Here is a 14,539-nt window from a genome sequence, read left to right as displayed (position 1 = left end):
CAAATGAAATCGATGAGTAAGATAGTGTGTATCAGAGAGATTAGTTATTTGTCAATTGGATCAATTTTTCTTAAAAAATTAATAACAAAAATAATAATTCATAATTGATTATAGCTGCATAGCACTCTTCTAACAACTCAAAGAGCTATACAGAGGCAAAGTGGAGCAACAGCGTTTAGAGGATTTGCAGGTTTTATGGTTATAGTCCACTCTGTAATTGTTAAGTGCAGCCTTACATAGATATAAAAACATAGAGTGGGGAAGTCGCCGTTGAAGTTAAAAGCACATCTTTCATCCTGCATAGCCATTATCAGTGGCTATGTTGTATATGATTGACAAAAAGACCAGTGTATTCTTGCTATGAATATAATTGAGAAAAAGATTATTGGCTGAGTGCAATAGATGGGAGAAAAAGCCTCTGAAGCCCCCCGACCCGATGCCACTTCAACCAATATTCAGCATCCACCAACATGTGTGCGACAGAGTTGTGTTCAACTATACTAATTACTTTCAGAATTTTAAACACTTCAATTATGTCACCTCTTAATTTACATTTGCCTGAACTGAAAAGCTCCCTCAGTCTCTCCGCATAGCTCACACCTCTCAGAATTAGGCTAACTGCTCTTCTCTGGACTCTCTCTAGGAATATTATATCTTTTCTTTTTTTGTAATATGGAGACCAAAAGTTCACACAGCACTGCAGGTAAATCCTCACTAGTGTATTATATAACTTAAGCATAACCACTTTTATTATGAACTCTACACATTGTGATATGTAACCCAACATCCTACTGATGTAGATTTCATGATGAGTCCACTATCACTCCTAAATCCTGTTAATAAGATGTATACTTTCCAGTTTTCAGAACTCCTATTGCTTATTCAAATCTAACATTTTTACTTCTTTTGTGCAATACTTTACATTTACTTACATTAAATTCAGAGAGGCAATAAGCCAGGTAAAAAGTGCCCACAGATTTTCACTGCTGTACTATTATTACAGTCTGTGTTAATAAAGGGGAAAAGGACATCTGTCACATTACAAGAAAAAACATAAATAAAGAACAAATGAAAATGTAATGTTTTTTAAATTGCTTTTTTGAAAAGTCAGCATAATATACATATCTATACTAATAAAAGGCAAAGCCCTCACTCATTCACTCACTCACTCACTCACTCACTCATCACTAATTCTCCAACTTCCCGTGTAGGTAGAAGGCTGAAATTTGGCAGGCTCATTCCTTACAGCTTACTTACAAAAGTTGGGCAGGTTTCATTTCGAAATTCTACGCCTAATGGTCATAACTGGAAGGTATTTTTCTCCATTAACTGTAATGGAGTTGAGCTGGAAAGACGTGGGGGCGGAGTTTCGTGTGACATCATCACGCCTCCCACGTAATCACGTGAACTGACTGTCAACGCAGTGCGTAGAAAACCAGGAAGACCTCCAAAAAGTGCTTAAGAAAACATGCATTATATAATTGAGAAGGCAGCGAAACAATAAGAAGCGAGCGAGTGGCATATACTACCATATTCATGAGTGCTGCTACCTCTGAAAGAAAGCAAGGTGTAAACCTAAACTTTAAATTAAGTTCATAGACAGGCTACCGCTGGCGTTTCACATGCCCACAGGTAATGCGGGATACAAGTTTAATGATAGGACGCAGGATATAAACGAGAGTTTTGATCACTTTGTAACTAAGTTAAAATTGTAGGTGAAGGGTGTGCTTATGCAAATTCAGAGACTGTGTTTGTGGGGATTGACAGTTAAGGCGGGTGGGGAGTCACGCCATCATCTCCCTCCCACCTCATTTCGCTCTGAGCTGAGCTCGCTAACGCCGTCTCCAAGCAACTCGTCACACTGCCACCAAATACTCACAGAAAAATCCACAAGTTAATACACACGCTGTCTCTAGAGTTTCCACACTGAATCCTCCAGGCACTACTTACAAAAGGTCACATTGACAATCGTGTTACGCTATTTTTAAAATCTTTCCTTTTCTTAGCACAAGCACAGCTGAGAAGCTTCGATGCATGTGCTCCATAACGCTGAAAAATAATGCATTTAATCACACTTTGCATTACAAGCAAAGGGAGCTTTTGTCAATGCATGATTTCCTGGTACACGATTACACTGATCAGCGCATCCCGATTCATTTTACCCTCGCACCACCTTAGTTTGAGAAGAAGTATGAAAAATATGAGGTTAACACAGAAAAACAGATCACCAATTCAAGCTTTATGAATAATATATATATATTACCATCAATAATTGTTTTGGTAAAGCCATCCTCCTTCCATTTTATAATTTTTCCGCCACTAGCCATGATTAAATGAACGGTAAATAAGTAAGAGCGAGGGTGACTTATTTAGGCAGGCATATATATGACAGCAACACTCATGACAATGTCAATCATGTTACGTTATTATTAAAATGTTTCCTTTTCTTTTCATTACTTCTTTAACACACTACTTCTCGCAGGCGCGGGTATTTTGCTATATATATAATATATGAATTACCTCCAAAGAGCGCTGAGACTTTTGATATCATGAACGTGTGTACAAAAGGGGTCTCCTGCCCAGCAAAAGTCGAGCAGCCAGCGCGCGTGCATAGCTGTGCCGGCCTTTGAGACGCTGACTGCGCTTCTGCCTTAAGTCAAAGTGAGCACTTTTAATTTTTTCATCCTCCCCTGAGCTATAGCCCAGACAAGTGCAAACACGGACCCCTTTTCTACACCACGGCAAAATAATATTAAGGCGATTCACACTTTCTTTTGCACGATACGATTATGAGGTCCTCAGCTCGGATTATGAACACACGCACGAGTGGAGGACTGACAGTGCCATCACAGCCGATTAATGGCGGGACGCCTCACCAGTCTACACAAGACCCACGCGACTGTCCCCAAAAGGCGATCATAACGTCAGCGAACACATCTCTATACTATATAAAAGAAAAGGCAACTTTCCTTTCTTTACACCTTTTTTCCTTTTATCCCAAACCAAAGCCTTTCTCTCTTAACACTGCAGAGGACACAAAAATAATTTTCTTTAATTGCCGGTAAGGCACATTACCAGAGGCACAAATTTGAACGTTCACATAGAAAATGTAATTTCTATACCACAGCTGTCGTGTAGCGCCTTTCAAAAGGGATCTACTACTGAGAGATGATCCATATACATTTTATCTGCTGTTAGTTACTTACCTGGTTTGTTACACAGTCTTTAAAATGTAGTTTACCCGCAACCACTCCAAGTAGTGCTCAATGTACCTGTACTTCTTAAAACGTTAATGTTTTGACTGTTTTACTTAGGACAAAAGTTAGATTTTTTTTGCTTTTGCTATCAAAGAAAAGTTGCCTATAAGAATGTATTCACTGAAGGAAAACAAAGTATTTCATTTTTAATGTATGTTCAACTTTACCAAAACTGAGCAACAGTGGTTAATATCATTGATTCATTGCAGCAAGTATCTGAGTTTGATTTCCAGCCTGGCCACTGTCTCTATGAAATTTGCATATTCTCTCTGTGCTTTAAGATGTGGGATAAAAACATAAGTGGATATGAAAATGATTTGAAAGACACGCATATCACAGTTTAAGGGAGTGTCCGTAAGTGTGGACCACATTAGTTTGGTGAGTTATGCAGTTTGGACAGCCTGAACCAACTGTAAAGTTATTTTGCAAAAAATAAAAAATAAAAATTGATGGATAATTTGAATTTTCATTGTATGTGCAATTTGAACAGACTTGGCTGCAAAAACATGTTAGTGAATGATGTGTGTGCACATAGTGAGTAGAAAGAATGAAAAACATGTTTCAATGCATTTCAAAACAATATATAAAATATAATTTCATCAGTTAACACTACTTGGAATATAAGCTTTAAATATTGACATAGAACTGGTCTTTAATGATTCTGATAGCTTCCACCCCAAGCATATAAGGCGCTCCATTATTTTCAGCCAAGCAATACGGTACAATCGTATTTGTTCAGACCCGACAGACCAGGATCAACAACTGCAGGGGCTCAGACAGGATTTCATCAGACATGGTTATACCCCCAAAACGACAGACGCTCAAATAAGAAGAGCTACTGCCATACCCAGAGAAAACCTTCTGGAATAGAAAAACAAAGACAACAAGAACCACATCCCCCTTGTTGTCACCTACAACTCACATCTTGAAACTCTTCAAAAAATTATAAACAGAACTTCAGCCAATGCTAAACAACGACCAAACACTGAAAAATGTATTTCCTGAAACATCCCCTCCTGGCATACAGACAACCACCACGTCTTCAGCAACTAATTGTCCGAAGCTCCCTAAATGAACCAACAGAGAATGGCACATCTCCCTGCCTACAGAAAAGATGTAAAACGTGTGCCCACATCTACAATACTGACTGTATAGTTATACCACACTGCTGATTTGAACATCACATAAAGGGATCATTTTCCTGCAGATCATCTAATGTGGTCTACCTAATTCTCTGCATGAAATGTCCTGACACTGCACTCTATGTGGGAGAAACTGGACAAACACTCTGCCAGAGAATGAATTTACACAGGTTCCACATTAAACGTGGCAACACAGATGTTTCTGTAGCCACCCACTTCACCAGCCATGGACACTGTGAGAGGGACTTTAAAGTCACAGTGCTTATGGGCAACTTCAGCAAAAGAGAAAAGAATGGGAAGTTAAACTCATGTTAAAATTAATACATTACAACATAGCTTGAATAAAGACAAGAGTTTTATAGCCATGTATGAAGATTGTTTGCATCTCTCAGACTGACACAGACAACCTGACTACAGACCCATATTGTTTTGAAAAACTCATTAGAAACTTCAAAGGACTTTGTTGGACAGGTATCTGATCCACAGATCTTGACCATACATTGTTCTATTCTCTCTTGTTAAATTAATCTTAGCCTGAAGGAATCTATGAATTTTTTACATTTAAGATTTTTCATTTAAAGATTTACCAATGTTGTTTCTTGTCCTAATGTGTGTATATAAAAACACAGGGAATTCCAGTTTCTGTATTACATCTTGCCTGAAGAAGGGGCCTGAATTGCCTCGAAAGCTTGCATATTGTAATCTTTTTAGTTAGCCAACAAAAGGTATCATTTTACTTGACTTTTCTCATTATTCTGAAAAAAATATAGTCATAATTTTCTAAGTATACCTCAGAAAAGAGATAAAAAAAAACATTTATGACACTACATTTTCAGTACAGTTGTAAGAATCACAAAACAAAATGTCCTCACCTCAAACTGAGATAGCTAAATTCTTTATTGAGCTAAGATGGCATGTTTCCTTCATCACATATTCTGTGAGAGGACACTGTCAATATCCAAAATCCTTTTATATAAAAGCGGTCGGGATTGTCCTTCCGTCCCGTGAGTGCTACGCAGGCACAGAGTTTTACACACGCCCTGTCCATTGTGCAATGCACGATGGGATTTGAAGTTTTGTTTTTCCAGGTAAAAGATGAATTTCTACTCCAGACTATGCGATATCTTCTTCTTCTTTCTTACTCTATAAAAGCAGTCGGGATTGTCCTTCCATCCTGTGAGTGGAAAGCGTAGCGGTATTCCGCTTATCACAGACTTACTACTTGCAGCTTGCAGTACGAAGAGACACGATGTGAGCAGAGTTTTGGTGCTCCCATCATTCCCTTGCTTTTGTGTGAGATGCGCTGGAAAAATAGAAAAAATAATGTCTCTGGAAATAACTAATGTTGATGGAGTACAAATGCCTCACCAGGTAGTAAATATCAGGGGAGTTCAAAAGGGCGACCTCAATATAGAAAAAAAGTTTAAATTTCATCACAAAAATAAAAAAACGATGAGTATTAAAGTAATAGCGCTCAAATGCAATATAACCAAATTAATGGGTTTGTATAAAATATCAAATTGATCTACATATGGAATTGCCTTAGGAAGTGGTCAACTTAAAAGTCGGTCGCCTTAAGAGGTGGGTCAGCCTAGTAAAAAATTAAAAAACGAATAAACTAAAAGACCATTCTGCTTATTACAACCTTCTTGAACCAGGGGGTGGCTTTAGTAAAAACTGCCTTCAAGAATTCAGAAAATATAACAGCATAAATAAGAGGATTTCTCTATGATTTATATGAGTTTAAGAAGTAATTTTACTTTAATAGTTAAAAAGTCTCCAAAACCAATTATCATTCAGTTATTTTATAAGAAAAACAGCATCAAATATTATGCAAAGACTTATGAGACAACAATTCTTACAATTTTTGTTTGTCTGATAAGGGCTGAGATGATGAAATGCTTAAGGATGAGAAGTAATAGAACTTGACAAAGGAAGTAAAAAGTAAAAGCAATTTTATACAGCGAAATAATCCACATAGGTATACTTTAAGTCTTATTTGAAAAACACCATAATATTTAGGTAACAAATAATAAAATATATGTATATAAAATATTAGAAAATTAGCATAAAATATATTTTAAAGGACACAAGAAAAACAACACTTGACACTTTCAGTTAACGTTAGTACTCCTATGTAAAGTCAACCATAGAAAACAAATCACTCACCATTGGTGCAAAATTAACTCCACTTTCGGAAATGACGAGAGTATTTCCATTGCTGCCCACTTCCATCACTGAATTCCGACTCCCCTCTGATCCAACAAACACAAATCGTTTTTCTGCTGCCTGGTAATTGTGACTGTAAAACAGAGATCCGCTCACTTCTGCATAATTGACGTTTTCTAAATATTTGCTCCTTAAGAAGTGTCCACGTGCTCTGTGGCACTGGATGGCAATTAGAGTCACTATGGTGATAATAAACAACGAAGACACGGAACTCAAAACGATAATTAAATAAAACGTATTCTTATTTCCTTCTTCTTCTTTTGTAATGCTTTTAATTTCAGATAAGGCATGCGCTTCGGTGTTTTCAGCTGCAGTGATGATAACAGTTGCTGATGCAGAAAGTGAGATGCTCCCGCTGTCTTTCACTAATATAATCATTTTGTGTACAATGGCATCAGATTCAGCCATAGCTCGACGAGTTCTGATTTCTCCTGTATATCGTCCCACACTGAAAAGTGACAGGTCTGTAGCCTCCTCCAGATAAAAAGAAAGCCAAGCGTTATATCCCACATCGGAATCATAGGCTCGGATTCTCGTAACCAGGTAACCTGCTTTGACATTTCGAGGAATTGTCTCTTCTACAACTGCAGTTCCATTCGTGGTGAATGGAAACACGAATACTGGAGGATTGTCATTTAGATCCAAAATAAAAACCGTCACTGTTACGATGCAACTGAGCGAAGGCACTCCGGAATCTATAGCTACAACAATAAAGGTAAAGCTTTTCACTTCTTCCGCGTCAAACGTTGTAAAACTAAACACCTGCCCACTGTCAGACATGATACTGAGAAATGGAACCATTGGTTTCTCCACGGTTTCTTTCTCCCGGAGATGATATGTTACAATAGCATTCTCGTCTGCATCTGAGTCAACAGCACTTACTGCTAAGATTGAGGCACCGGGAATGTTATTTTCCACAATGTAGAATACGTAAGGATCTTGCATAAATCTGGGATGATTATCATTCACATCCAACAAATTAACAAAAACAGTTTTTTGTGATGATAGAGAAGGATTGCCAAAATCTTTGGCGAACAGTGTTATGTTATACTGGCTAACGGTCTCCCTATCCAATTTTGAGATTGTTTTCAAAGAATAGAGATTTTCCTGAAAAGATGTCGTCAGTTCAAAAGGCAATTTACGAGATAGAGTGCATGCTATTTTTGAATTAACACCAGAATCAAGATCTGTAATACTAATAAGTCCGATAGTTGTACCTGGCTTTACGTCCTCTGATATTGAGCTAGTTAAAGATGTCACTTCTATAAATGGTGCATTATCATTCATGTCTTTAATTTCAATCAATACGGTGCATTCGCTACTCATTGGCACAGGCCCTCTGTCTATAGCTTTTACCTGAAACTCATAAAATGTTTTCTCTTCAAAATCTATTAATGCTTTAACTGTTATTTCACCACTATAAATATCAAGCTCAAACAAATCTTCGACATTATTCTTCATGGCGCCATCAAATGAATAAATAATTTCCCCGTTGCTGCCCTCGTCTAAATCTGAAGCGTTCAGCTTCAAAACAAGAGACCCTATACTACAATTTTCCTCTAATATTACAGAATATATGTCTTTATCAAAAATCGGTACATTGTCATTGACATCAGTGATCATTACAGTAATATTCATATTTGCTGATCTGGGAGGATTTCCCCCATCGACGGCTGTGAGCGTAAATTCATATTTTGCAATAACTTCTCGGTCCAAAGGTTTCTGTAATACCAAGACAGGAATTCTCTCTTTTTTGGTGCCTTCTTTAACTTGCAGGAGGAAATGTGTATTTTCACTGAGTTCATAAAATTTCAACGAATTAACACCATAATCGGGATCATAGGCCCCATTCAGTGTGAAACGCGACCCAACAGGCATGGATTCTGAGATTTCAACTATTCTTGTCTTTTCCTGAAATACCGGAGAATTATCATTTATGTCTAGAATTTCTATTTCTGCTTGATGTATTTCGAGCGGATTTTCAATAACAACCTTAATATTCAAAAAGCAAGGCTTCTCTTTGTCACAGAGCACTTCTCTATCAATGATTTCATTAACAAACAGAGCTCCAGTCTTGTGATTTACCTGCAGCAGCTGCTCTTGTGATCCAGAAATCAAACGAAAGCCTCGACCGTCGATGTCTTTTAAATCCAGGCCCATATCCTTTATAATATTACCGATCATCGTTCCCGGTATCGATTCCTCTTGAATAGAATAACTTAGTTTTGCAAACGCGTTATTCCAAAAGCACATAAGTAAGGCCGAAAGAATAAAAATCCGCTTGAAGTCACACGATCTTCTCATCCTTAGAAAGTTGTAGTAATCACAGATATTCATATCTTTAAACTTGAAATCTATACCAAAACAAAAGATACTTCTGACATTGAAATAAAATAAACACTGAAAAATAAATGAACCGAAGATTGGGGTCTTAAGGAAAGCACACGCACAATAGGGCTGGGCATTCTAGTTATTTATTTATTTATTTATTCCACTAAAAGAAAGCTGAAAAAGAAGAAGGCAGCGACACCTTGTGTTACTTTCTGAAACTGTGATGATTTAACATTTATGAACATGCATGGTTGTTCAGAGTGAAAATACTGTATTTATTATATTATTTGTTTATTTGTTTTTTTGCAAATCATTTATAGGTATTCATTCATAAACATAACACCCTTCCTGATCTGATAAACACTTCGGTTTCATTCTTTTTTAACTTCTTGTACAGTACTTCAGAGAGGTCATGGGTTTAGTGTTTCTGTTGTAAGGGAAACTAAGAGAGGTCAATAGGCAGTGTAAGATATTTGCATCAGCAAATTATAACTATGCCTGATTATAATTTATTAATAGGAAACTTACTTTCAACATTTTACTATATTGGAAAATGTACTAACTTGCCAATAATATATTTGGAAAATACATTAATCTGTTAATAATGTTATTAAAGAGTATTTTAGGTAGAGATGTTTTGCTTTGGGAGGCATGATGGCGCAGTGGTAGTGCTGCTACCTCGCAGTTAGGAGACCCGGGTTTGCTTCTCAGGTACTCCCTGCGTGGAATTTGCATGTTGTTTGCGTGGGTTTCCTCCCACAGTCCAAAGACCTGCAGGTTAGGTGGATTGGCGATTCTAAATTCTCCCTAATGTGAGGGTGTGTGTCCTGTGGTGGGTTGGCGCCCTGTCCGGGATTGGTTCCTGCCTTGCACCCTGTGTTGGCTGGGATTGGCTCCAGCAGACCCCCGTGACCCTGGGTTTGGATTCAATGGGTTGGAAACTGGATGTTTTGTTACAGAATATTTTAAATGAATGGTATTATATTAGAAAGCAATGGAAATCACAGTTATTCATAAATTATACATCAGTTTAGTTTTCTACCAATTATTCCTTTTTGTTTATATACAGATAGCTTAATTTAGGTGAGTTTAATTGAGTTTCAAATACTGTATACTTTTATTGCAGTGTGTAAATGTATACATTAATTAAGGATGATTCAGTTTTATTATGTTTTTCAAGTAGTCATCTGTAGGCTATATAGAAAGTGGTTCATTACTGTAATGACATTCACATATTCATAGTGACAATATAACTAAAACGCATTTTCTTTGATTTTGTTTTTTTTTTTTTTCCAATGTCTGGTTTCCACAGTGCTGGAGCCTATTGTATTATATTATAAGACATGCATAAAAATCCTGCAAAATATAATTTTATTGCATAACATACTTAAGGTTAGACCCATTTAAACACTGCATAAATTTTTACTCTAGAATTAAAATAAAGAATATGCATTAAACTATGAGAAAAAACTCAAAATAATAAAGAGCTGAAAACATAATTTTTACATAGACAGTGACTAGACCTAAATTAAAACCCACAATCTTAAAACTGTAGGTTGGCTGGCAGCAAACAAGTTTACAAATCTGTTGCTCAGCTTATTTATAATGTTATAAATAAAATAAATAACTTAACCTAATTCAAGTTTGTAGGGTTATTGAGCAGCAGAACTTATCAGAGCACAAAGCAAGAAATCAGTTCTCGTCAGGGGAACAGTCCAGTTTAAATGTGCACATTCATTTATAAATTATACGTATAAACACAATAAACTGTCTTACAGACTAAAAACCACCAAGAGCAATGGTTTATTATACTTATATTACACTAAAAATGAACATACACACACGCACATATACATATAGATACACATATATGTACGTATATAACTACCCATACAATCAGATTGTGATTCAGACTACGAATGCCTTGAATGTAATTACCCCGATCTATATACTGTCAAATAAACAAACCACACGCCATGGCACAACGCAAGAGGCTTCGCCTCTAGCGCTGATGTCTGAGGTTCGATTACCGAGAGGGGGTTAGTGTGTGTGTGTATGCCTGATGAGCCCAGAATTAGGGTGAAACACGTGCCACGTACTCTTTGCATTACTTGACAGTAAAACTATTTCAACCATATACCAGTACAGGAAAAAAGTTTAAACACACCTCCTCATTCAATGTGTTTTCTTTAGTTTCATGACCATTTACATTCGTCGATTCTCACTGAAGGCATCAAAACTATGAATGAACACATGTGGAGTTATGTACTTAACAAAAAAAGGTGAAATAACTGAAAACATGTTTTATATTCTAGTTTCTTCAAAATAGTGAAGGACCTCAGAGTGAAGGCAAAGGGGCCAACAAGTGCTAAACAGCTCTGGGAACTCCTTCAAGACTGTTGGAAAACCATTTCAGGTGACTACCTGTTGAAGCTCATCGAGAGAGTGCCGTGTGTGCAAAGCAGTAATTAGAGCAAAGGGTGGCTATTTTGAAGAAACTAGAATATAATATATATATATATATATATATATATATATATATATATATATATATATATATATATATATATATATAAGCATGTGAAGATTAATATGTCACACAACTAGATAATAAAAAAAAAATTTATGATGGAGTATTGTTTATAGACTACAGACCAGCAATTAACACTGTTTTACCATCAAAACAAATCACCAAACTCTTATACTTGGGACTAAATGTCACCATTTACAATTCAGTTTTGGACTTCCAAACTAGCACACCCCATGATATGCCAAGTATTACTTCCTCTCCACTGATATTCAATGCAGAAGCCCCACAAGGTATTGTGCTAAGCCCACTGCTGTTTTCTTTTATAATATAATATTGTGTGGTACCAAGTTCATCATTAAATATTTTTATGACATCATCTTCACAGCCATGATGGCCAACTATAATAATAATAATAATTCATTAAATTTATATGGCCAGAATCACCAAACCATGGTGGACAATTTGGCCAGGACATCAGGACACCCTGCTCTTTATGAAGGATGCATAGAGATATTTAATGAGCACAGAGAGTCAGGATCTTAGTTTTACATCTCATCTTAAGGATGGCACCATTTTTACAGCACAGTGCCCCATCACTGCACTAATGGAATTGGGATCCATATTCAGGCCACACCATAGGTGCCCCCTGCTGGTGTCACCAACACCTATTCCAGCAACAAGATAAGTTTATTATTGGATGGTCTCCAATCCAAGTGCTGGCTGGGTCCAAACATACTTAGCTTCAGGTGGATGACCTGTTCTGAAGTGCAGGTGGTATGGCTGCTGGCAAATGACCAGGTGACTAACAGAAAAGATATTTGCCTCTTGGCTAATCATTACTAATATGGTTTGTGCAGAATTGAATATACAATAAAACACTGTGTTTTCTTTTACAAAATAAATTACATTTTGCTGCCAGCAACATTTGAAGAAAGATTTTTAGTCCTGTTTGGAAGAATGTATGTTTTCACTCTGCATGGTTCTGCCTGTTACTTTGGTGAAAAAAAAAAAAAAAATCACTGGGCTCATTTTGTGTCATATGTAGTTATTTTGTTGAGATGCCAGACTTGTTCTGGTAGTACAATCTCAAATTTGTCAATTATGATGACAATCTTTACAAAACCCTAGAAATACATTAGAGAGAGAGAAAGAAGAAACTTTGAAGCTCTAAATAACTTGAATAGTGCATAGCCTTAACTCCTGCAGGAATCGTGAAACAGGACAGACCATTGCTAAGTAATGGTGGGGTTCTCCCATGTAGTAATACCTTCCTGTGAAGAAAACACAGTCATTCGCACAATGGTGCAGTTTAGTATGTCTTCATGTGGACAATATTCAGCATGTCACATTTTTAAAAATTAACAACTCTCCTCCACAAAGATGTCAAGAAAATGCAAAAACAGAAATTGACTTTACTGGTATACAGCAATTTCCATGCATCATACAGCTGCAAAATAGAACTCTGGTAAACATGGAAGTGTAAACGAGGCTTTATGGAGCAAAAAAAAAAAAAGTCTCTTTTTAGTGAGTTTCTCATTTCACTTTTGCCAAACTGTCCTCGGAACTCATTTTTCTGTGAGAATAGAAAAACTGCATGAAAATCAAAACTTCATTGTTTTACTCACACACTGGTGCCAGGATAACAATGCCTTCCCTTAATTAAATCAAAACTATATTGCTAAATTTTAGAAAGCATGAAGCAGTTAACATTCCCAACTATATGGAGATGATGTGAAGTGAAATAACCGCAGCTTTTAACATATTGTGGTTGATATCATTGACTACCGGACGCCAGCACTACACAATTATACCTAACCTATTGTAACCCATAAGAGAGGGCTGAATAACTCCCTCTGCACTCAGCAACTTCTACAAATATATTATAAAATATACCATCACCATCTGTGAAAAATCACGGAATGGTATCTATTTAGCTCCGTACCATGACTCATAATAGACAGGAGAGAAAATTGTAGATAACGTTAATGATACACATACCATTATGTCCAATATACAGTATATGTAACACATGCCATCTTAGAAGGGCAAACCTACTGAGATTATAAGAAAAGGTCTTCAGGTTGCTCAGTAGCCACTCTTACTGAAATACACAGTATTGTTTATATTGTTGCAATCACTGCCGTCTTTCTGTTGTTGGTATTGTCACTGGTTGGAGACATGCAAGTAAGATTTATTCTGTTATTCAAACATGACAGTAAACTAGAACTCTAAAATGCTGAAAACCTTTAGAGACACTGTGATGGGCTGGCGCCCCGCTTGGGGTTTGTTTCCTGCCTTGCACCCAGTGTTGGCTGGGATAGTCTCCAGCAGACCCCCATGACCCTGTAGTTAGGATACAGCAGGTGGAATGATGGATGGATGGATGGATGGACCTTTAGAAACAAGCACAGAGTGTCTGGAAATAACACAGACAGTGCTCACTTTGATAAGTTTGACAACACTTACCCATATACTGTAAGTGAAATGAGTCACTCTGAAACGCACAGTGAAATCACTTGCTTTGATAGACTTTGTAATAACTTAGATATCAATTCAATGTTTTAACTTCACTTTAGAGCACTATTTCAGAGTCATCTGCCCCACATGTGAAGTAACTGCAATGTGTTTACTATGTGATTTGTCATTTGTCAAAAAAACCCAAATTCTTCCATATCTTGCTTGCATATTCTAGATGGTTTCCAATGTAACACCTGCCTATTAACATTCACCCCACTAATGTTGAAATGCTGTATCTTTAAACTTGTATTTCTAATACACTGAAAAAAGTATAACATTGATGTTGTTCATTCAACGTAAATTTTCTCTTTCAAGCAACTTAAGATTAGTCATTTAGTGTCGTAGCTTGAAATATTTGGTTTCAGATCTCAATCAAAGTAAAAAAAAAATGTTTGTACCAAAATAAGTTATGGTGGAGGGAATAAACCTAAAAATCCTATTTCAGTTAACGTAATATTTTTGGTTGTTCGTGTGCTGTGTTTGCGGGGCCGTTTGTACATTCTTCTGGTTGAACTTTCCAGCATGATGGCTTA

General features: G+C 36.7%; 1 protein-coding gene across 13 annotated transcripts in view; it reads right to left on the bottom strand.

Moving 5' to 3' along the window:
* LOC120542147 (protocadherin alpha-C2-like) overlaps positions 1 to 14,539 on the bottom strand; it is a 503,189-nt gene that overhangs the window by 357,851 nt on the left and 130,799 nt on the right. The window contains exon 1 of one of the 13 annotated variants that reach the window (XM_039774340.1): positions 6,569 to 8,989. The exons of the other annotated variants lie outside the window; for them this stretch is intronic. Within the exon in view, the coding sequence (XP_039630274.1) occupies positions 6,569 to 8,965 (2,397 nt within the window). The 5' untranslated portion in view covers positions 8,966 to 8,989. Of the gene's footprint in view, positions 1 to 6,568; positions 8,990 to 14,539 lie in introns of those variants that run through there. 13 annotated transcript variants of the gene reach the window in all.

This window comes from Polypterus senegalus, chromosome 13, assembly GCF_016835505.1.
Source record: "Polypterus senegalus isolate Bchr_013 chromosome 13, ASM1683550v1, whole genome shotgun sequence".
NCBI classification, from domain to species: Eukaryota; Metazoa; Chordata; class Cladistia; order Polypteriformes; family Polypteridae; genus Polypterus; species Polypterus senegalus.
This window is presented reverse-complemented; position numbering and strand designations above follow the sequence as displayed.